Here is a 26,338-nt window from a genome sequence, read left to right on the forward strand (position 1 = left end):
TACCATAACTATAGTTTACTCAACAGTGGCTCATTGTTACAATATGGTACTCATGATTACAGAAGAATTTATACAAAACACTTTTTCCGTAACCTTATCACTAAATCATTTTGCTCACAAGGAACTCAACTTTCTATTGAGATTATTCATAAGCATCTGTGATTAAGAAATCGAAAATCACTCGTCACGTATTTTTCATATCGAACTGATTAATGATAGCTACTTTAATTATAACATGATATCAAATAATAAAAAATAGCATTATTTGTTAATTGTAACTACAACGTATATGGATCAATGAAGTCATCCTAAATAGTCTATATACCTCTAATGTTAAGCGTCAAAACATAAATCAGAGATTATTTGATTCTAAAACTAAACCGCTTAACATTGTAATTTAAGCCAAAGTTAAATATTAAAGTTCACCACGAAAACTCGTTGAAAACAAAACGACCGTTCTTCACAACCAATGTACATCTTAACTTAGTCAAGAAAAGTACATAAAATATGTAATAATGATAATAATCTATTATCATGTCAACCTCAATTCTGGAATATTTTACCTGTGCTTCAAAGATCATTTTTTTCTTTTACAAATCGTTTAGATCATCAACTACATTGTGGTTACCTTACTGAACGTGATCCATTTTTACTAGCTGTTGTCAAAGATGATATACAAACATATGGAATTAGTCAATACCGTGCAATTTTATGGAGAAAAACAGTAAGTATTAACTACTTATTTTTGTAACTTTGTGTTGATTATGTACAGGTCCAGGGTTGTTTTCATTGTGTCTTGTCAACATCGAGATATAAAGGACGATAGTAATGTTGTATGTGGACGCTGATGAGAATCTTTCAAGTAGGATGAAACAGCTGATTGACCCTTTTCATTTTCTGATATCAGTTTGTAATTGAAATCCCTAAGTTCATAATTATTTGTCTCAATAATATCAAGTGCAAAAGAGAGGTATATGCTCTGACTGTAAGATTTCACTGTGAATTTTATGTTATGTAAGCGAACACGGAGTGCCCAAGTGAATTTATTAATTTTATACTGAGTAATAAGCTTTGCGTTACATTACTAGGTTTCCATTTATTCATCGATCTACCCAAAATGAACAATTCATCTTCGAAAGTGAAAAACATTGAGTTGGTTTGCAATTTAAGTTTATCATTTTTAAGTGACTAACATAATTTCAATTACTGATTCTTAGTTAGGCGCTCATCATGTAGCGAAATTGACCAACTGACTTTTCAATAAATTATGAAGCTTTCAATTAAGTCTTATGATCAGGGAGCTCCTGTTGCATAAATTACTGCACAGAGATTAGGAAATCTGAGCAAATACTTAGTGATGGTTTGTATTAGGCTACATAAGAAATTCTGGGTGTTTTTTTCTTAAACAATTGTTTTCTTTAGATTCGACATTAACGATAATTATTTTCCTCTTGTTTTGATAGGGTAGTCAAAAATTATGTATATCTTATAATCCAACAAATGCATTGACCGCAAAAAAGGTATTAAAGTAAGTAAGAGAATTGATTTTAATTGTAAAACATTTAAATGTACATATCGTTTTCTTGTAATGTTAAATTTTAAATGGTAGATGTTTCGATGATTACTTGAATTTCATCAATTTTCGTCCATTTCTTGAAGCATTCAAAGTAAGCTAATGTGAAAACAGTATCATCTGCGAATATTTCTTAGCGTCACAATCCATTTTCTTTATGTATATTGATAAATTTCGCGGTGTTGTCTTATAACCGGTTTAAAACTTAATGTTTATGACTACTGAAATTAGTCAATAGAAGTTAATAGTTGAAAGCGTGAGTTATATGAAGCTAGACCACCAAGGAAAACCTAGAAGCACTAGACGGCCGTTTTTTCCTATTGTATGACTCCTCAGCAGTGCGAATCCACGACCTCGCCTCTTGAGATTCGAATCCGGGACCTACCAGTCTCGCGCCAGAGCACTTGACCTCTAGAACCACTGAGATGGCCGGCATCCAAAGGTGTTAATATCTAACTCCAACCAATCCACGAAGTTGAGCAACCGTTCACCAATTGTCTTCAGTGAGTTCCTATCTCACAACAGACCTGGTTGAACTCCATTGGTCACTGCTTCTCACTAGGACTCCAGGATTTACCTCTTGAAGTCAGTCACTGGTGAGCATATGATTATATTAATTATAGAAGGGGTTTTGTGGAGATTTAGTATTTTCATAGTTGAAAGCGTGGAGTTGAACATCTTTTCAGTGATAATTTTTAGACTAGTATATTTTATTATTTACCATAATTACTATCACAGTTTTAAAACTGTGTTATACTTTATATCTGATTGCTGAATTAATCACTCAAACGGTTCACGTTAATATGAGGTTTGAGAAGGCATTTTTTTAAAATCTATAAACAAACTAAACATTTTTGGTCCTTACATAATTAAATATTTCTGTTTAAACAGAAGGAGATAAATATCTAGTCTTCATAAACAAAATATGAATAAACATGCCCAAAAAGTATTTTAAATTCGTTGGACACTAACTGACCAGTGGCTAGTAAAGTTCTGCCCTAATGAGGTTGGTGAAGGTCACAACGCTTGGAAAAATGGATTGGAACCATCGTACAAAGAAAATTCGATGACTAACCTTCAAATGCCTTGATTACGTAATTAAACAGTGCAAAGAGAATTCGTTTTCACAGGTGAATTCACGAGTTGATCCAAGCTAGACTACTAGAGAAAACCTGGAAGCACTAGATGGCTATTGTGTCCTAGTATGGGACCTCTCAGAAGTGAGAGTCCAGTTCAGTAGTCTAGAAGCTGCGCTTTTGCACGCGAGACCGAAGGTCCTGGGTTCGAGTCACGCGTGCGTAGGCGTGGGTGCGCACTGCAGAAGAGTCCCATTCTAGGGTGAAACAGCCATCTAGTGCTTCAAGGTTTTCCATAGTTGTTTAGCTTAGATCGACTTGTGAATTCAATCACTGAAATTCTACAATCTTCATAAATCCGCATATTTATTATTTTTCACTTTTGAAACTATTCGTTTGATTAATTCACGTCAGATTATTGACAATCTATTTTTATGTATTCTTTAAAACTTTGTCATATCATGTCAAAAAACGATCTTTCTCAAACTTTTAAAGCTATCACTTAAAATTCTTTCTTCATACTGTCACTACTCTTATTTGGGTATGACAGTCGCTATCGACGGAGATGAGGTGTTAGACGGCGGATTTAGGAATTAGGTGGCCCAGAAGGTCGACAGAGCTTTAGAAGTCAGCGCGCCAGCAGACGCAACATTTCGACAGGGAGTGAGGCCCAAAGTGTGACAGAGACAGCAGTACGGCGAGCGGAACGACGGCTAGAACGATTTATTTAAGGGGTGACGACTGTGGTGTATGGTACTTATACGGATAGATATAAGTAGTGCGTATCGTGAATTGGAAGTAGGATTTTTACTGGTAGAAGAGGAACATGAGGAGAAGAGAAAGAAAAACCAGAGGACTTCGAGCAGCAACAAGGACTAAGGAACAATGGAGTTTGTAAGGGACACTTCATGGAAGATGCGCAAATGGTATATTTAAAACATTGTTTTCATTTTTCATAAATGCCCTGTCTAATTTCACATAATACAACTGATTTATCCTACACTGGTCTTTGTTCATTTCACTATCACTGTTAGCAACAAACTCAGAGCAAGTAAAAACTCTATTTAAATTAAGTATCCATTACTACGATCTTCCGTATATATTATTATCAGTTTAATATTTCCTAGTGGTACTACCAAACAGCAAGCAACTTTACAAAACATATAAAATCTCGATTAAAGAATGTGTTATAACTGTTCGTATTTTAATAACTAAACAAAATATTTTTAATATCGAAAGGGGTTTATTATGGATATTATAGTAATTTTAATAGTTGAGATCACGAATCGATTGAAGCTAGACCACCACGGAAAACCTGGAAGCAATGGACGGCCGTTTCGTCCTATTGTGGAACTCCTCAACAGTATGCATCCACGATCCTGCCTCGCAAGATTCGAACCCAGAACCTACCAGTCTCGTGCGCGAGCGCCTAACCTCTAGACCACTGAGCTAGCATCCGACGGTGTTAATATCTAACTTCAACCAATCCACGAAATTGGGCGACACATACACTAATGTCTTCAGTGAGTTACTATCTCACAACTGACCTTGATGAACTCCACTGGTTACTGCTTCTCACCAGAACTCCAGGAAATACCTCTTGAAGTCAGTCACTAGTGAGCATATGTTGCTGAGACATCCCACAATATGACGAATTGGTCGAACAGTGCTTCCAGGTTTTCCATGGTGATCTAGCTTCAATTGATTCATGATCTCAACTATTAAAATATTTTTAGTTGGTTAGAATTTGTTCTTTGACAGTATGTTAACAACTTTTTAACTTGGTATTGGCTTTAAAAGATTTTGTACACGTTTACTTCCTAATTTGCTTTTCTTTTTTAATCTGTAACAGCTTTTTCGATATTCATCGTGTAGAGAAAGGACCACGTGGAATATTGAATTTTGAAGCACAAAAAGATGCACTTACTTTAGAAGAACAAGAAGTAAGGACCAATATTATATACCAGTTGTGGAATTTTGTAGATTTCCATTTTATTATTTATCAATTATACATTAGAATACGTTTGATGTAAAAATATAATCAAAGCTATGAACGACAGTTTTATAAATAATCAGATAAAGATGCTGTAAAAAGCCGTTTTGTGAATCGAGATCTGACCCCAGGTAGATTGTTTGCTCCTTGTTATCGAAATATACATATCGCCAATCGTCGTGTACGATTATCGACTTAAATCGTGTTAATGAATAGCAGAATTAAATAAGTCAAATAAGAGAATAAAGTTTTGAATACGTATATTTTGTAAAATCGTCAATCAGAACAGAGAGATAGAGAGAAGGGGAGAAGAAAGAGAAGGAGAGAGAGAGAAACGAAACTAAAGGACGCGCAATGGAGAAGGCGAGTGAGCCAACTCAATTTAGCCAAGCGTAAATCGATAATTATAGTCAGACAAAGATAAGTTATGTGATGAGTAAGATAAGAAATATACACATATACGCTCACGTAAAAACAGTCAAGGTTGATAGGTTAATAATTAACATGGTCGAAATATAGCTTGAGAAGAATGGATAAATTGGTTTGTCCAGAAGCTAGAATAACCCATGTAAGCTTGGCACAGGACCAGCCACTACAGCCTGTCCGTAGGTATACTTTTTATTTTACTGACGATAAAATAAATATGCTTCAAAATATTACAAAAATAGTTTAGGAGGAAATGATTTAGTTCCTAGTCATTGAACTATTTCGGCCGTTAGATATGTCTTCACCTTATTATATTTTCCGTTTATTGACATAATGTTATGTGGCAAACAACACACTTCCTTTATAACTAACCTTTGTCAGAATCGTGCTGAATTATTTGATGGAAATTTCACAACATTTTAAGAAACTTTTTATCATGAGCTAAAATCTGATATTGAACTAAGGTAAATGAGGAATTACTGTGCTCTAAGTTACTATGAGATTGAATCCATATTATATCTTTCCTATTGAAACTTACACTACCATGAGATCTTGACTACTATTTCACTTCTAGTATTTTCCAAATAAATTACATGTATGATCAAATTGTTTTATGAAACTCACTAATATAATTTTAATTGTCAGTCATTTTCATTTGCATGGTTGAAATCATGGGTCAACTGAAGCTAAACCACCATAGAAAACCTGAAAGCACTGCTTTAAGGCCGGTACGTCCTATCGTGAGACTCCTGAGCAGTGCGCATCCACGATCCCAACTCGCGAGATTCCGACCCAGGACCTACCGGTATCGCGCCAGAGCACTCAACCGATAGATCACTGAGCCGGCATCCGATGGTGTTAATGTCTAACTTCAACCAATCCACAAGGTTGAGGTCCTGGGTTCGAATCTCGTGAGGCGGGATCGTGGAGTCCCACGATAGGACGAAACGGCTGTCCAGTGCTTCCAGGTCTTCCATGGTGGTCTAACTTCAATTGACTCATGATTTCAACTATATAAAATTACTCAAATCTCCACAAAACCCCTTCTGACAGTCATTTTTATGACAATTAATGGCTTTTATAGACCAAAGATAAACGAATCAACTCTAAAGTGGTTATTATTGATAAAAGCATAATATATTTTTTAATAATTTTCTGAGGTCAACTTGAAGTGAAAACAGGGTTAATATTTACATAATAACATATGAAAGACACACTAAAACCCATATGTATGTACATATGACTTATCTTTTATTCATCATTCCAATCAAACATCTCAACTCAATAACTCATTATTATCTACTAGTTCACGTTTAAGAATCTATTTAGTTGAACAACTAGAAGGTTAAGAAATACAAATTTTCAAGATTGAAAAAACTAAGATCTATTTGTGATGATAAAATATGATTTAGAAGAAAATTAATTTGCCTAACTAATTGTTAAATCTTGTGAACATTTATGAAATGCTTTGAAGGTGGTAACCGTTACAGATTGAAATTAGTTGTTGTATCATTGAAAATGAAGAAGTACTAAATAGTTGTTTTTTTCTAGTATCCCAACATGCGATCAAAGAATTGAACATTCAATGTGATGGCAGAAAATTCTGCGTCCAGTACTTTATGAGGTCGTAGGTGGATAGTGCTGAGAATCTCCAAACTAGAAGAAAACATCCGTTCATTACTTCCTCGATTTCAATTAAACCCTAACGGATGAGATGTTTCTTTTTGATGATTCTATTTTCAAAATCGATGAAAATGTATGTATATTAAGAAAACGGTGTGATAAAGATCAATATCCTTAATGATAGTATCATCGCAATATAAGGTTTTCCTTGACGTTGACTATATTAACCCTTCGTAACTCTTAGATGGAGATTCTTGGTGGGTGGCCTCCGCTCTTCCACAAGATATAACCGGTGTAAGTAAGTGAATTGTAGTATTCAAAAGTTATTGAGTTATTCTGACGTTTAACGTCCTAACACCTTAAATTAAACAAAAGTTACATTTTATTTCATTTTTCTTTTATTATTTTCTTTACAAAGGGTTCAGTAAATTTTAAATTTGGAGTACTTTATTGCGTTGAAGGTCAAACATCAGATCAAGAAATGTATAACAACGGTTAGTATTTTGTGAATTTTATCATTCAACATTCCAAATAATGTTCAAAATAATTGAATAAAATTGTTTTTAGACCATGGTTTAAATTCATCTAAGGATGTATACTAATCATTCAGTTTTGTCATTCAAAGGATTTAGAAAAGCAGTTATTATTAGTATTTGTATATTCCTTATCCAGATTTACCCAAAATTATAAATCTTGTGTAACCTGAGAATTGAAGATATTGATATTTCATTAATAAAACCACATTTTAAATCTATTTATTTATTGTTTATTTGATCCACAAGGCAGTGGAGCAATATCAGAAATGCAGTCTCATTGTAGCCGGTGACCAACAATAGGTTCATACTGAATTTGTCTTCTCAGGATCCTGGAGCCCATGTCCACCACTGGCTTGGAATCAGCGCTTTCCAATTCTCCTAGGTGGATCCTCCATATTCATCAACCCAGTTAAAGCGCCGGACATTCGCTTTTTGTGCTCTCAATTTCGTAAACAACACCCTAGTCGTGAGAATGCAGTGAGTAGGACTTCTCTGTCAGCGGTTGTTTACTCGTGGCCATGTGAGAGCATTTCGAGAGGGAGATTGGACCCTCCCACCCTCGGCCGTACTATGGCATTTAGGAGCACATTTTACATTATTGTATATATATATATGACTTAAATCACACAGTGAACATTTAATAGCATATTATATATCACTGTCCTTCAGTCTCAAAATGCTCAATATATTTTACAGTATTTCGTTTAATTTATAAAGTATCACTGAGGTTTGTGTGATAATTAGGAGTATTTGAATAATAGTATAAACTAGAAATCCCCGAAATAACTCAATTTAATCAAGAAGTACTAGATAAACACGAACGAATGTATTGTATTTGGAATTCGAAATCAAGCAGTCATCAAGTACAAAGAAATCATTGGTTCATGTAAACACCACAGTTTGTCACAATAAATAAGCAGTTATTTTCTTCTTCTTTGAACTAACCATCTGAGTGACAGAAAATAGATTAAACTTGTTAAAACTTATGATTGCATCATACTGAAACCTTTCAGCAGACAGTTTTGATTTATTAGATGTGAAATAGGAATTAATCCTTGGAAAGTAAAACTTAGTATGGAAATGAGACCAAATCAGAAGCAACAAAGAAAATAAAGTGAGAAATAGTACTTTCTCATTAGGCATTTATTCTTTCATTCATAAGAGATTTAAATAACATATTTCACTGGGAAGAAACTGTGGCACTGCTGTTCATTCTCAGCATGACGATATCATTTCAAACACTTGAAAAATTTTGTCGTCAGGGTTGTTTGGAATGACAATAAAAGCCCTATAATTTAGCAGTATGGTTCAAAGAATACAACTACAACAAAACTTTATTTTCTTACCCACTCATCTTCGTCAACGTTTCAAAACGAAATGAGAGTAACACGCTTATCATTACTTTAAAATGGATGAATTTAGAAACGATGCAGCATTATACGGGAGGAAAACTACGCTATCACCACGACTATCTTCCTCACTATATATTTTGTCAACATGCACCAGATACGGACTACTGGTGAACTGTACTACAGGATAGAGAGAAAATCGAATAGTGGACGATATGTTATGCAACTCATGATCACGGATTTGCACTGCATGATTTTTAATTTCTTACCATTTCATAAAAGTCAAAAAGCGAAATTTCTATGGAGAATAAATGAACCAAGAAATCGGACAATGCTGACAACTTCAAATGATGAATCAAGTCGATGCTTATTGTAGTTCACGGATATCATTAATAAATTTTAAGCTTATTTATCAGTTTGAGATAGCCAATTTCGCTAGTCCACTGAACTTTTTGAAACCGTCAAAGAATTTTCCAAACTATCTAAGGATTATGAATTGGTTCACTTAATCTGGTTACTATAAGACCAAAAGGCAATAACTTATAGGTAATATGACGCTTATTCATTACATCTTTAAGTACAACCTAATTCAAAGTCTTGTTCGAACTACTGTAATCTTGATTGTATATTGATTTCAATGATCCTGAGTTCGGTAGTTCTTTCAAAAACAAATTCTATTTCTGATTTGAAATTCCAATCTACGGATTATTTATTTATTTATTTAAACATACAAATATTGGTATAAGGGGGTACCAGATATATATGCGCCACACAAATCTCATTTGATTTGTATGAGGGCTGTGATACTTCCTGGGTTCCCAAACCGAAACAGGTTATGGATTATAGTTTTCAAGTTCTTTTATTATTTACTATTATTCGCGATAACGATAATCATCCATTTTATTGATTACCTAGTAACAAAGAACACATTTAATGAGTAGTTTACTATGAAATTAAATCAAACTTTAAAGCTAACATGTCTATACAAAACCTTCCTTTCTTCCCTCCTTTTTCTCATCCAATTTTTGGTTGTATCCTTTTTTTCTTCTGAAAACCATTAATAAATTATTTATTCATTAACATGTTATGTCAAAATAGAAAAACACTTCCCTTTGAATAACAAAAGATGGATGGAATAAGTAGTTTTACAAAACATAAAAAAATATTTCTACTTATTTAAGGGGATAACTAGTAATATTACGTCATACGCTGAAGTTTGAAAATCTAAACAAAAAGGAATAATCAGAAGGGGGTTTTGTGGAGATTTGAGTAATTTTATATAGTTGAAATCATGAGTTAATTGAAGCTAGACCACCATGGAAAACCTGAAAGCAGTGGACGGCCGTTTCGTCCTATTGTGGAACTCCTCAATAGTGAGCATCCACTATCTCGCCTCACGAGATTTCAACCCAGGATCTATCAGTCTCGCGCGCGAGCACTCAACCGATAGACCACTGAGCTGGCCGGTATCCAACGATGTTATTGTCTAACTTCAACCAATCCACGAAATTGAGCAACCATTCACCAATGTCTTCAGCGAGTTACTATGTCCCAACAGACCTGGTTGGACTCCACTGGTTACTGTCATCTGAAAGCACATAGATCACAGAATTACCATTGACGAATTATTGTTAGTTTTTCAATCAGTTTGTTGTATGAGTTGATCACCCAGTATTTCCCTAGTAAATTTACAGTTCTTCAACATTAATACATCTTTTCTAACCTTTAGATCATTTAGGAAATGGGTTGTATTACTAGTGCGATTACCCTCACTTCCTTCTGGTTGTGTTTTATATAGAATCTCAAATAATCTCATACACATAGGGTTTCCTAACTTCAACCAAGTGGTATCAAATGACAATGTGCACAATGTTATAATATTTTGACAAGTGGTCACATTCTGACAAAATTCAATAAGTACTGAAGAAAAAAACAAATGTTATACTGACTAAAGTTCAGCGACGAATCGAATAGGAATATCATAAAACATTAGTGACATTTAGTCATACTATAAATATTCTTCATAGCATTGTGACCTCAGTTTTCAAGACTATATTATCTCGACGTATAATTTATTACCTATTCGTAAATCTCAGTAATCAGCTGTAATCATATAGAAAGATTACCTACTTCATACAACTTTTATATTTATATCCGATTTATTAAATGTTTATTATGTAAGAGATTACAAGTAATGGAGCGGTGTATACTACATATGCTGACAGATATAGGTAATATATAGTCGCTGTAGGAAATGAAATGCCTGGGAGTAAAAACGTCGAATTCAACAGAACAGAAGGGAGATCGAAGAGGAATCAAAATCACGACAGACTTAGAGGAATAATGGAGTATGTAAAGGACTACGCAAAGAAGAAATTATTTTTCTCCACCAAGTCTTCGATCACTGTAATCATAATAAGGAAGTCAGAAAAACTGTCTATATTCAAAGTAGTTGGTATTTTTAATTTGTTTATTTGAAAAGAAAGGTTCGTCGAGCAAAAATGGTTGTACAAACCTTCGACAGAAGTCAATAAAAACACTTTTTCCTGTTGAAAATATCTTTCAATAAATCTAAACGTATGACTACTTAATATGTATTCTCCTAATCAAGGTAAACATTTTTAAATTATCTTAATTAAAGAAAAAGGGAGTGAACAATTTGAACGTTTTATTGATCTTCTCGGAGAAAGAATTGGCTTGAAATCTTGGGATCGATTTAAAGGAGGGCTAGATACAAAATGTAAGTGATAAATTTTGTTTGTTATTTTGAAGAGAAGCAAGTCTTAAACAATAAATTAGTCCAATAATGTGGATAATAATAAAATATATACTGTTACTAATGCATTACATCAAGCTGCCCTTCACTATGAGATTTTAATTTATGACAATCATTGTTGTATAAAGAATTTCCTATCCCTCACAGTAATTCATAAGTTTCAATTTGATAAATAGTGAAATTGTACATTTTTTTCTTTACATTACTAAGTAGAAAAGCCTAACTATAACATATTCATTCTTATTCATAATAAAAAATGAAGGAAAGTAATTAAAAGCAAGCTTGACATTCAACTAAAGAACCGCTTATTACTATTATTATTAGTAAACACATAAATATTGGTACAAGGGGGCACCAGATATATATGCGCCGCACAAATCTCATTTCATTTGTGTGAGGGCTGTGACATTGTCCAGGTGCCCAAACTGAAGTGGGTAGTTTTCTTAGGGGGCCACACCCAGAGCATTCGACCTAAAGGTCTGATCCACAAGGCAGTGGAGCATCGTAAGGAGATGCAATTCCATGGTACACGGTAACCAACGATTGATTCATACGCCATTTGTTCCTTCAGGATACTGGAGCCCAGGTGAACCATTGGTTTGGAATCATGGTTTTCCAACTCCTCTAGATGAACTTTCTGTGTCCACCAACCCGGTTAAAGCACCGGACATTCGCTTTTCATCCTCTCAATTTCGTAAACAATGACACCACTCCATGAGAAGGCAGTGAATAGGATTTCCCTGTCAGAGGCTATACACGCATGGCCATGTGAGAGCATTATGAGAGGGAGAGCATACTCTCCCCACTCTCGGCCGTACCAGGGCATTCGGGGGCTAAAAATGAAGGGAAGCAATTAAAAGTAAGCTTGACATTCAACTAAAGAACAGCTACTGAATGAGAATATAAATAGTGGAGCTCTCTTTATATTCAATGGTCATTTTAAGTATAATAGTGATATTGTATCATAGATAATTATTAAAGTATAGTATGTTGTATGATATAGATTATACCATACATACCTTGGTATGTACGATAAACTGAGCTTCCCCAATGAACTAGTTTTATGCGTGAGCATGTTTACATTTCCACTTTAACTGACAATGTTCACAAAATTTTAGAAACTTTCAACATTTTTTTTCTTACATTGAAAAACTATTCACAATTTAATTTAGTCAATCACATATTTATACTAAACCTGCTTGTTAATATCTATCCCATAAACACAATTTTCACTTCATTAAATTCATCAGAGAATTTTAGTTGAGATTCATTGCCTGTAGACATTCATAGATGAACTGATGGATAGAAATCGGACAGTATTGACAAATTCTTAATTTTAAACTCATGAGCTCAAATATTTTTATTACATTTTGATTCTAGCGAATACAACAGGTATTGATTCAGTGTATACAATCTATGAAGGTCATGAAATAATGTTTCATATATCTACTTTATTGCCGTATTCTACAGAGAATCGACAACAGGTGAGTGATAGAAGATATTAATTTTCACGAATTCATTTTACTATGAATCACTAATTAAGGTTAAAAAGCAGTATAAGATGATGTTTTTACACCATTTCTTAACTCATATGGTACTTCTAACTATGGAACAGTAGTTTCATGATTAATTATAGTCAGTTTTGGTAATAAGTATCTATATAATGTATTTGCGTTCCATGAACATGACATATATCAAACATAATTTTATAACCAAACAGTGAACCACGTATAGAATACATAATCCTCATTACTCCAGAAACAAAGATTTTTGAATTTAAGAACAGACTGAAAAAAGCTCAATCATACTGTAGTAATAACTGAAAATTCATTTTAAATTCGATTGTGATTAATAGACAAGAGTGATTACTTCTTAGTCCGTAGGAATTGTTACAATGTCACAAATAGTTCACTAAATATCTAATAATGTATATGACAGATGTGAATATTGAATTCTGGCTGTTCAACTGAATGTTCAACATAAAACTTAGTATTCCTTAATAGGACTCCAATTTAGTTTTACTCAGTTTTCAATGCTTCTCCAACTGATATTCGTTCGCTATGAGAAATGCCTTTATATGTTGCTGAATATATGATACACCACAACGCGTTTTGGATATTATGTACTATCTGCATATCTGTTTTGCGCAGGATGTTTTGAATACATGATGTGTTCATTGTTCAACTCTTACTTTAATAAAGAATTTATACCGTCATAATTGTTGATCGAAACTGTAGGAATATTCATAATGAATGTACAGTCCACCAGATTTTTTTTTAGTTTGATCTCTGATCGAGCTGAACTTTTAGTCTCTGTGGGACTACTTTCGTCTGAGTATGGTGTATTTAATTGATTGACTATCAGTTCAATTTCTTTTAATATTGAGATTAATAAATACATCCTACTGATAGGCTTATTTAGCACAAAGATAATATTAATCAACTAATGGATTTCTAAAGTTAGAAAAGACGTAAAATATCCACTTTTTATTGATAAATATATAGTATGCTTTTTTGTTTTCTCTAGATTGAACGAAAACGTCATATTGGGAATGATATAGTCAACATTATATTTGTTGATGGATGCCCACCTGGACAACAACCATCATGGACTCCATCTATGATGAGAACTCATTTTACTCGTATCCTTTTTTTTACACCAAAATGATGATGTAATCAAGATAGAGTATTTGTGTTTCAAAACAGTTAAATGTCATTTGATTACGATAATTTGATCGCTATACCTAACAATCGTTTATTTATGTATTGAAAATAAAATCATATCACATATTCATCATTCTTTTACTCAAGTATATGCTGAGATTGAATCGAAGAAAAATATTACCCTGTTTTTCAGCACAATAGACTCATGATCTCAACTATTAAAATTACTATAATATCCACAAAACCCTTCTGATATTATTCAACATATGCTTACTAGTGACTGGCTCCATGAGGTATTTCATGGAGTTCTGGTGAGAAGCAGTGACAAGTGGAGTTCAACCACGTCTGTTGTGAGATAGTAACTCACTGAAGACATCGGTGGATGTGTCGCTCAATTACGTGGATTGGTTGAAGTTAAACATTAACACCGTTGAATGCCGTCTCAGTGGTCTAGAGTTTAGGCACTCTCGCGCTAGACTGATAGGTCCTGGGTTCGAATCTCACGAAGTGTGATCGTAGATGCGCACTGTTGAGGAGTTTCATAATAGGACGAAACGGCCGTCCAGTGCTTCCAGGTTTTCCATGGTGGTCTAGCTTCAATTAACTCATGATCTCAACTATTGAAGTTACAATAGAAAAACAAGGAAAATAAACTTGGATAAATCATTATCAATAACGCTATTACTGAACACGTTAAAAAATTAATTAAATTTCGAAAAAAAAGAAGAAAAAATCAACCATTAGACTCTTACTAACAGATCTCATGGCGAGACTATAATTTATAGACGAGCCAATCAGAAGCATTTGAGGGATTTCACAGTCACGGCGCCAATTTCAGTACCTGATGCTCATGTACGATCGGTTCACAGAGGATTTTAGAGAAGACTTGACAATTAAGCGGCTACAATAAATGAGACTACTAAAAAGTTCCTCTATTTGTGATTGTGGTAATTAGGTGACTTGTAGACCTTAAGCAGACTACCGTGATGTTGTCCTTCGATGTAATATATGTTGAAGGAAGACGTTTGCTAGAATAGAAACCTTTATCGCTCAATCCAGATTGGGACTAAGGCATATTATAATAATTGCCGTGAACTGTATAATAAGAGCACCAGTAACATTGGCTGCAATAATCACAGATGTTACTGAAGCTTCGGCTGTTCAGTGGTATGAGTGTTGTGAGGACATATCCATAATAAAAATGATAAACTTACACAACCATAGTACACACAAACAACAATGAAGCTATGTGGTCGAGACTGAGAGGGCTTTTATGACCTTATCATGGCTCCAGAGACCAACTATTATGGAGCCATATGGATGAGTTCCTCTACCTTATGCATTACGATTTTGGAACCTTTGAACCTTTTTCTAACCTTGACAAGTTTTTGAACCATATAAAAGAAGTGTATCCACTTTAATTCCTTGGTTTTTATAATATATTTTTATTCTATGCTGACTGTTTACCGATTGACTAACATTTCTCGAGGTCACTTAAGATCCGTTCAAAGGTCGTCCATAAATTTTAGTCTCGCCGATCTCATCTGTTCTACCATACATAGCTGATGGTTTAAATTTTCAATAATTTGAATACTTCATATTATGTAGATGCATATTAAATTAATTATTTAAATGAAACTATTTATTTGAAGTATATTTTGACTGAATTCACTTAATATTATTTGTTTAAATCTTCCCATTGATGTTTAGGACTGCAATTGATCAGTCTCTTATTGGCATATGTGCATACTGTGCGTATTGCCTCGATATTGCCTTATTTCACAGGCATTGTAAACAGAGATGGATAGTGGTTAGCAGTGGAATTCAGGATGCGCGTTTCGTTCTATTTGGGACTCGTCAGCTGGTTGTACCTGCATCTCAGAGTTGATGTTCACTCTGGGACTCGAACCCAGTACCTTTCGCTTCAAACGCCATCACGTTATCCACTCAGCTACTGAGTCCTGATAGATATATGCAGGTACATCCAGCTGACGAGTCCCAAGTAAGACGAAACGCGTGTCCTGGATTTCACTGCTAGCCACTATCCATCTTTGCTTATATTTTGATTGGTTTATTAGAACATCATATCACATTTTCCTTGATAAATAAAATTATTTACTCGACGACAACAACAACAACAACGAAAACAAACAAACAAAACACAGATATATTTGCTGTTGTAACATACGACAATGAAGCCAATGTTTACAGGTAATGTAATCATTTTCAATTTTATGATGTTTTTCTTTCTTTTTCGATCTGTTTTATTTTTAATTTTTGTAGATTGAATATATTTGCTGAAGAATCAGTTCCATTTTTTGGACCACCACTTCATAATCCTCCAGAATTTAAAAATTCGCAGGAATTTCGTGAATTTCTTTTGGTGAAATGTAAGAAATTTGGGATGTACTTTTGATTTTAAGCATTTACTTAGATATAAATATATATATATATATTCGTTAATAAACTGAAAGATACGATAGTTTTATAAACTATAATAGTTGAAGATAAATGAATTACCTAGAATGACCACCTCATTTTGTTTTTATCAGTTCGACTGCTCCTGTGGAGCAAGTTATATTGGTCGAAGTTCTAGGAATTTGCATTTTCGTGCTCGCGAACACCTCCCAGCGTGGCTAAGCAAAGGTTTGCTGAAAAAAATAAACAGCTCGATATTGGCCCATTTAGTACAAACTGGTCATAGTGCCAGTATAAACCAATCTTTTTCAATTATTTATGGGGTCAGTAATTTTTTGCCAAAGCTTATCAGGCTTAAAGTCTTTCAAACGATTGAGACATTAGCCATCAGAATGAAGAAACCTGAGCTATGTGTACAGAAGAAATATCTCCAACCCCTACTTCTCCCTTGGCCAACCACAAGGCCAATTAATGAACAATCATCTTAGCTATTGTATGACCTAATTTGACTATGTACTTACGACCTTTCGTAGTCAAATGTAATTGTTTCCGTTACCTTTATTCATAAATCTTTGTATTATTATTATTATTATTACTGGTTAAACAACATTATTCATCTTCCCTAGACATAATTCATTCACTTCGCATTGATCCCTCCTTATTACGTCTTACTAATTTTTCACACAATTTAATCTTCCACTTGATCGAATTGTAATTGCACTATTATCTCTCTCACCCTATCTGGCCCATATTTATTCTGATCATAGATCTTAAATTTTCACTTAACAGATTCAAGTTAACATTCTGAGTCATATCAAGGTTAACAATTTTATTCTATTTGGTTTGACAATCCTAAATTTACAGGCTTTAAACGATGTACTTTGCCTTTAACCTGGCTGTTTTTTCGGATTATTTTTCCGGATATATAATTGTATAACCTGAAGAGTATTTATCGGAAAGAATACTCTTCGTTCAAATATTAGTCTTTTAATAGTTGAAGGTTTGATTAGATATAATGAAATAGTGGATGATCCCTGCTAATGTTGTATATATACCCTATACATATATATGTATATACATGTGGTATTCGGCATTGTAGGGGTATGTAGCTGTGTTAAACATTTTGGATTCCTATTTGTATAATGTTTTCTTATGAGAATTTTTTTTGTCTTTAAATATGAACAATGTGATTGTATAATTAGTTATAACACTAAATTGGGGATAAATCCTCTTCTATTATTACCTGGTATTGTTGTTTTAAAATTCAATTTTTATCTCTCAGAGTTTTTGAAGGAACAACCGTATCTAGCTGACATCATTCATATGGTGTCTTCATATGTCAGTTGTTATGAAAGTGTAGATCTATCATATCTCAGTTAGATCAATTATTGTTATAACTTGATAAGAAATACTGTAGCAGTCATTGATATGGCTATTTGTCTTTGACTGTTAACAAATCTGACCATTTCCCTTTGTATAACTAAACAAGAACTGATTCTGGTTGGTATAAATAATTTAAACTATAAATTAAAAACTAGGGATACCACAAAGATAAATTTACATTAAAATCGGTCACTGATTCAAAATATCTAAAAAGTACCGCTCAGTTGTATGCGATTTACTTATCTGGTCAATAGGCAATGTGAATCTATGGAACTAGACAGTAGTTAATTTAAATCAGTCATCAGTTAAACGTATGCTTAAGATTTGCAATGACAATAAATTTAACTAAACTAACTAACAGCATAATAATTCACTAAGTTAAGTATTTGGGTTGTTTTCAATACTTTCCCGTCCTCACATTATGATTTTAGTAGGATTTCTTGTTGATAAGAATCCACTTTTTGACTCCTTCTTTTTGCATGACCGAGAACTGGATCATATTCAGTCAAGTTTTTAATCTTTTAAGATTTATCTATTTTAGCATGAAAAACTTGACGAGAAACTGACCTGTGTCTTTTCATAAATGAATGGAAGATATCAGTGTTCTTACCAAATGAATTTTTATATATTTCTTGTTGATATTTTACAGATTTGTGCTTTATATAAGTTAAGTTATATATAAACTGACAAACAACACCAAAATACCATAAGTCTTTTTTTCCATCTAAAAAAGTTAAGGTACTGTGATAACTCTTCTGGTAACTAAACTTGGTGAAGAAACATTTTTTAACCTTCAGGTTTTCCTATCATCCACCATTTTAATATCAAGTTTCTAGTTAACAAAACGTCTACATTTTCTTTTGACATTCAGGAACAATAAGAATGATCCTTATTTCATACCCAACAAATGACTGATACAGATTTTAAGATCAGTCAATGACTTTAAAATAGATATGAATATATTTCATATGAACTGAACGTAATTTATCGAAATAAAGTTTGATTGTTTGCATAGATGACTTATTTTATTCGAAAGGATCAAATAATTGCCATCGAATTCATCAGTAGCTTTAAACAACAGTAAGGAATATTGAAAATTGGTAACTTGGTGTCTAATATTTTTCCTAAAGCATCTAATACAATATAGAAGTTTTAATCAGACACTTTATATCTTCACTTGGACCAAAATTTTCGAGGCGAGAATAAACTTTCGAACAACTATCAGATTCAGCCAATTTAATTTTAATTGAAATTTTCTTTCTTCCATACCAATTATTGAGTTTTACCGACCATTTCGGATTGAAATTAAACTTAAAGGTAAATCTTGGAACTATAATTATTTGTAAAAGATACAACAGTGGTAACGAGGCGATTTGCAATAAAACAAACAATTGATGAAATCAATCAATTTGATAAATCTCAAAACATAATAGGATCTAAGTTGACCTTACACTACAAAGGATTGATTCATTGTTCAGATATTTATAACCATGACCCATCCGTGAATTATGAGAAATCTGATACCAACTACTTGTCGTATGTAAATTGTGCGCCCTTATTTATGGCTCTTTAGTTGTAATTAGGGAAAGTAGAAATAAAATAAAATGGTTTGTTAAATAAGTCAATAATGATTTTTTTTTTGATTGAGATCATGAATCGATGTATGTTAGACCGCCATAGAAAACCTGGAAGCACTGGACCTACCTAGTATGGGACTCGTCAATCCTCAACAATCACTACAACCCCATACTGTCAATAATAATTGTTTAAATAAAGCCAGAACAAACATGGATGCAGAATAATATGACTTCAATATATATTTTGTGGTTTCTCATTAGCTACTTATAACTACATATGTATTTAAAGTTTAGATTGAGGTAAGATATAATATAAAACAATTGACATGGATGAATAAAAAGAATTAGAATGACAAATGTCATCAATAATAACTATATATATGTAGGAACTGGTTGGAGGTCATTTGTTGCTGAAATCAAAGAACCTCACATAAGTGAGTTTCAGAGACAGGTAAGATAAATTGTATGATAATTTTAGAAGTTATAAAGGGTTTACGTAAGAATCCTGGAATTAAAAAATTGTTAAGACGGGTTACGTAGTAACTGAACAGGATTTGAAAATTTTACATTGAGTGAATGGAAATGTATGGATGAAGGGGTGGTTTTAATGTACAGAAAATAAGAATTCGATAAGGGAAGACCACATAATAAAATGAACAAACAAAATAATAACAAAAATGACTTTCAGGGTGGTAATAAGTCGGTTACTGTCTATTTTTAGATACATAAATCGGGTTTGAGTTTTGTTTTTATCGGTATTGCCTCAGCAAACCGAAGAGACGTTGTATTCCATTGTCTACTAATGATTTTGTAAACTTGAGGAATGTCACTGGTGTGCCCGGCATCAAGTGAATGCCGAGCTATTGCATTGTTAAGAGCTTTTGCCCATCTGTCTCAATTTCTTTGGAACATGTTTGGAAATGCGAACATGTACTCTTTTCTCAATTCTTCCAATGTATGTGCTTTGGCACGTACATATAAATTGGTAAATTCAGTAGCCGATACTGAGAAAAGAGAACCTGTCAATTTTTGTTTGTTTGAGCAAGCAATTCGTTTCACATAACGTCGTCAGTTTTGCTAATGGATAAACCACTTTCAACACGGAATTTATCCTGTGGTTAATTATTCTGATAATTTCATCTTCTTTGTAGCACAAATATAAGAAGCAAGTTTTCTTTTCAATTGTATCATATTTGGTTTTATCATCCTTCTCGATGAACTTGGTCGGATATGCATTTTCACATAGGCAATTTATAATGAGTTGAAATCATGAGTCGATTGAAGCTAGAGCACCTTGGAAAACCTGAAAGCAGTGGACGACCGTTTCGTCCTATTGTGGGACTCTTCAACATTGCGCATCCACGATCCCACCTCGCCAGATTCGAACCCAGGACCTATCATTTTTGCGCGCGAGCGCTTAATCACTAGACCACTGAGACGTAATGCAAAGGTGTTAATACCTAACTTCAAGAGCAAACTGATCATTCAGGCATTCCTTTTAGCAAATTTTACGTATGCTATTAAAAACGATTCATACCATTCCATGTTTATTCTGATTTTATTTAAATTTATAAGGGGAACTAATTGGAAGCATATTGCATGACATGATTATCATATCATCCAAACAAGTTAAATCAATACTAAAAACAGTGTTTGTTTTTCCAAATTTCATCCAATATCAGCATACTTATAAATATACTATAAGTTTATATCTTTAATTTATATTCCAGAATTGAATAAAATCAATATTTACAAATTATTTTGTTTCCAACTATGGTTCAATCAATTTTTACCGGATTTTTTTCAAACGTTTTTAATAAAATTCCATTTCCTTTTTTTTCAAGTTTTTTTTTGTTTTTTTTAAAAAAAATCTTTTTTAAAAAAAAAATAATAATTATGATATTCACCTGAATTCTTTTTACCATAAATAATAATAATTATGGAGTTGTTTTTTTGTATTTTTCTTCACTAATATCCTATTTTGTATGATCTCAAATAGGGTGAACCGAAGTATACTTATATTCAGAAGAAAATACAAAAATTTTTTTAATTTAGGCAAGTAAACTTCATAAATTGACTAAGTTCCCACCTTTGATTTTCAAATAATATAACACAGTTTCAATTATATATAGGTCTTAACTAAGCGTTAGTTTTCTTTTTCTATGCTCACCTTTTCCGTTTGACCTAGTTAATTTTTTTTTGTATACTTCATGCAACCATGTTCAGTGTTACAGTAACAAATTATTTAAATGAAAGAACCAATAAGTAAACTATCGATAGTTATCCCTATATAAATAAAGACATTAGAAGAAGTATTTTTTTTTCGAACAAACAATACTCTAAGATCAAAACTAGTAAGAATTAAAGATCTAATACACAAAGAAGAACAATAGAATTGTGTCTATGAAATCAGATGTAATGACTGTAGGTGAAACATAAAGGCAACTGAATATGAGGATGAAGGAACACAAACAACGCTTAAAGCACTTTCCTAAGTCCTCAGTTGATGTAAGGAAACTTGAGAACAAGTCAGCGATAGGATTACACTCGATAGAATTGGGTTATACAGTTGATTTCGTTGGCACAAGAATCCTTCAAAAAGTTTTGTCATTCCAATTCTTTACATTCAATTATGTCAATTGTTCCACACTATTTATTACCCCAATGCTGAAACTCTAATACATATTTGGTTGTAAGCAGCTGATGAGAAACCACGAAATATAATGAATTCATATTATTCTGCATCAATATTTGTTCTGTCTTTATTTAAAATCGACCATTCACTGGTTCTGTATTAAAATTTTCATAATTCCTGCAACCATTTTTTTTCTATATTGCTTGTTGCGTAATTTAACAATAACGACTCTAAATTTAGTGCCAAATAAAATTAACCAACACATATTTCATTTGTTTCACCTACATTAACATAATGTAGATGAATAACGTCAACGTATTTAATGTTTAATATTTCGTTTAAACTTTAGTAATCAATGGTGAAAAGGCTGCTTTTAGATCCCCAGTATTTGCACAAAAACGGCAACGCACCATAGAGATGCTGTTGAATGCAATATGTACTACTTATACAAATGAAGCAAATGTGAGTGAATTATTTTTTTTGTAAATTCTTGGCTTTCAAACTGTTTTCTTATTAATAATTAGTCTTCAAGTGACTTTCGTATAACTGTTTCAATTCACCAATAGGTATTCCTTACATATATTATATGAGAATGTGTTTACTGTTAACATACTTGTAAATGATAATAAAATTGAGTGAAGTTTTTTTTGAATATTCCATGAGTATCTAACCATGCTGAGCAGCTACTAAAATACGAACTATATGGTTCATATTTTAACTTTTAAATGAATAAGACATTTTGTAAATGTGAACAGACATCTAATCAGAATTTATGATCTATCAATAGATCACACGATGACACGATGCGCCTACGCATAAACGGTAGAAATGACTTGTAAATGCATACAAAAATCTCCTTACTAGATCTTACTCTAAGTTGATATCTGCTGGGATTATCTCCGAGTGCTTTCAGATAAAAACACTACTAATCTACGTCAATAAAATGCGAAATTAAGAATCCGGTACGAAGTCAGGGGAACCAGTATTAATGACACTAAATGTAGAACAAAACCAAGTAAAAAAAAACAATGAATAATTCAAAACATACAGTAGGAATGTTTCCAGCTACTCCATGAACAGATAAACGAAACAAAATGCAGACTAATCAGGTTCAGTTAAATGTTTAAAGGTACACGATCTAAGGCTATTATAAACATTCCAGTGGTAAGGAATATTAATTTGATATTGTAGAATGTATGATTATAGTTGATTATTAGAAAGTAAAATATTTCGGCAGTTTTTTGCCCTATTTCAAAGTTACTTTAGAACTGACAATAGGACGAAACGACTGTCCAGTGCTCCAGTGCTTATTTGATGAAAACACTTTGATGATCTATCTAGCTCAATTTGTATTTTATTATTATCATACTAAAAACATAATGATATTAACTTAACTGAAACAAATAACCATTCTTTTCTAATTTCTTTTTTGTTGACATTATCAAGAATGGTGCAATTTATAGACGATCATTTAGTGATGTTGTAGTAGATTCTTTCAATGGAGTAACAACAAGTAAAGAACAAAGTCGTAATGATGCTCATATCAGATATGGACAAGTAAGTGAAATCGATCAATTATCTACATTTCATAAATTATATACAAATTAACTTTTGTAATACAATTTGATATATCTAACACCAGAAGGAAAATGTGGTATTCTTTTTCTTTTATTCTCTATTTATGATTATTTCTTTTGGAGATGGTTTTTAACACAAGTATACGATAACTAAAAAGTAATTTATGTATAATTCAGTTGAACTAAACATGGGTTTTACTTTGATTATATTGGCTAACAGTATTATACACTGATAGTTTCATTAATTCAGTATTATATACGCCCGTTTCGTCCTATTCGGGACTTGGCAGCTGGATATACCTGAATCTCAGAGTTGATCTTCACTCTGGGATTCGGACATCAACTCTGAGATGCATGTACATCCAGCCGACGAGTCCATAATAGGACGAAAACCGGTCAAGCTAAGTAATCCTAAGTACAATATATATAATATCGCAGTGATTTCTGGTGACTAATTTCTTAAAGTCGATGAATTAATTTAGGTGTTCAAAACAGTTTTTTACACATCCCATATGATGTCAAGACTTTGTTTATCACTCTGTTTCTTTAATTAACAAATACAAAGGTTCAATTCATATGAAGCATTAAGTTAAATACATCTTTAGAATGATGTCGTACAATATTCTTGAATTGTTTTATATCAAACAAAACAATCTACTTATGAGCGACTTATAATAAAACATTAAATCATAAGATGAATGAGTTTTGAAAGAAATATACATATATACATAATTATTGTTATCCTAATTGCTTAAAAGGCGACATGTTTCCTCTGGAGTATATTCCAGTCTTCTAAGCGAAAATCATCCATAAATATGTACTCATAGAAGATTCAATAATAAGCGAAAACCCTTTCAATATTTTTGGTTCTACATACTACATTAAAAAATAAAACTTGACAGTCACTAATGAAAACAATATTATTATTTTGTTAATTATTATTTATTACATGAAATTGAGCAACCATTCACCAATGTCTTCAGTGAGTTGATATCTTCCAACAGACCTGGTTGAACTCCACTGGTTACTGCTTCTCACTAGAACTCCAGGAAATACCTCATGGAGCCAGTCACTAGTGAGCATATGTTGATTATTATCAGAAGGGGGTTTGTGGAGATTTTAGTAATTTTTCATGTAGTTGAGATCATAAGTCAATTGAAGCTAGACCACCATGGGAAACCTAGAAGCGCTGGATGGCTGTTTCGTTCTATTGTGGGACTCCTCAACAGTGCACATTCACGATCCCGCCTCGCGACTCATGATCTCAACTATATAAAATTACTAAAATCTCCACAAAACCCCCTTTTGATAATTATTATTCATTATTAATTTTCTTAATAAATTCATACCGAATTACTGATTTTATTATTAATCTTTCTTTTGTATTAATAGATGTTGAAGTTGAATACAATAATTAGAGGAGATGCTCCAACTAGTTCCATAACTAGTGGTCAGTCAAGAAAAAATGTAAGACAATTCTATTATTCACTATGTTTATTATGCTTTTCATAATACTTCATGTTGTTTTGACTTCCTTATGATACCAATATTATAGGCGTTTAAAAAAGCGAAGTATAACTTATATGGCGCTTTTATATGTAGAATAAATTTAAACAGTTGTAATCACGAGTCAACTTAAGTTAGACCCCAAATAAATATCTAATAGCATTGAACGGCAGTCTTGCCTTATTATAGGACTTCTCAGCAATGCGCATTCACGATCTTGCACCCGTGACTCGAACTGTGAAAATACCACGATCTCCACAAATCCTCATATTGATAAGCATCAATTTATCTTGATTATATGATTCTGTATTTTGATTAACTTAATTTATCACAAGATTAACTAACCTTCAGTCAGCTTAGAACTAAATAGTTTACTGTTTGAATATAGTGAGGAAATACTTCTAAAATCTTGTATTATTACACTTTAAAAACTAGTGTCTTCAAATATTATTAGTTGGATGTACATCACTGAAAGAAATCGATAATTTGATTTTAAATCTTTAGAAGCCTAGATTTTATCTGCTTATTCATCATGCACCATCTATCTATTAACTCAGGTTACATTATGAATTAAGGTATTGTATTTCATATATAATAGTAAGTTTATATTTATCAGTTATCTAGTTCGTTATATTACATTTTTTGTAAATATAAGTTACAATCAAATAATTTCAAACCTCAAAGTGTACGTCATTTTCAAAAGAACCATGCCGTTTCATATCGAAATTCATGTATGCTTAATCTTCGTTTCAACTCAATTTTATTGGAGTCTCATACCGCAAACAAATAATATTGCTGGAACTACGAAGTGATTTAAGTTATACAACCGTTAAAAATCTAGAAGCAATGAACAACCCTTTCGTCCTACCTTGGTACCTCTTAATAATTCACATTAGCGATCAGGTTCCTGGATTCGATGTCCAGTTGCTTCATCGTGAATTTTTAATGGTTGTCTAACTTCAATTGATTTTTTATTTTAATAAGATCCAATGATTACCATAACTCAATACTGAAAATAAATTATGGTTAGTACAGCTAAAGTATGTTTCTTTAGATGCATCATTTGTTATACATAATTGTTATTTGATGTTCTGAACCAAAATTAATCCCAAAGTTTTATAACAAAACTTTAAAAACTATCTCATTATTTAAATTCAGTTGGTATTATTTGTTTGAATCTTCCCATTGATGTTTAGAACTGCAATTGATCAGTCTCTTATTGGCATA

The 26,338-nt window shown here is 32.6% G+C and overlaps 1 protein-coding gene and 1 non-coding gene across 2 annotated transcripts in view; both read left to right on the forward strand.

Moving 5' to 3' along the window:
• Nucleotides 1-26,338, forward strand: part of Smp_154850 (putative rap gtpase-activating protein) — a gene marked incomplete at both ends in the record, with an annotated part of 65,217 nt that overhangs the window by 13,829 nt on the left and 25,050 nt on the right. The window contains 12 exons of the mRNA XM_018795648.1: nucleotides 606-724; nucleotides 1,464-1,528; nucleotides 4,502-4,592; nucleotides 7,110-7,185; nucleotides 11,218-11,316; nucleotides 12,733-12,836; nucleotides 13,879-13,993; nucleotides 16,181-16,226; nucleotides 16,299-16,405; nucleotides 22,378-22,490; nucleotides 23,475-23,585; nucleotides 24,998-25,072. Of these exons, the coding sequence (XP_018649940.1) occupies nucleotides 606-724; nucleotides 1,464-1,528; nucleotides 4,502-4,592; nucleotides 7,110-7,185; nucleotides 11,218-11,316; nucleotides 12,733-12,836; nucleotides 13,879-13,993; nucleotides 16,181-16,226; nucleotides 16,299-16,405; nucleotides 22,378-22,490; nucleotides 23,475-23,585; nucleotides 24,998-25,072 (1,121 nt within the window). The remainder of the gene's footprint in view (nucleotides 1-605; nucleotides 725-1,463; nucleotides 1,529-4,501; nucleotides 4,593-7,109; nucleotides 7,186-11,217; nucleotides 11,317-12,732; nucleotides 12,837-13,878; nucleotides 13,994-16,180; nucleotides 16,227-16,298; nucleotides 16,406-22,377; nucleotides 22,491-23,474; nucleotides 23,586-24,997; nucleotides 25,073-26,338) is intronic.
• Smp_tRNA_01042_Pseudo_TTG.1.1 overlaps nucleotides 26,315-26,338 on the forward strand; it is a 75-nt gene continuing 51 nt past the window's right edge. Inside the window, exon 1 of the tRNA in view lies at nucleotides 26,315-26,338. This exon is cut by the window's right edge and continues 51 nt beyond it. This is a non-coding gene — a tRNA.

The sequence above is a fragment of the Schistosoma mansoni genome, chromosome 2 (genome assembly GCF_000237925.1).
Source record: "Schistosoma mansoni strain Puerto Rico chromosome 2, complete genome".
Lineage (NCBI taxonomy): Eukaryota > Metazoa > Platyhelminthes > Trematoda > Strigeidida > Schistosomatidae > Schistosoma > Schistosoma mansoni.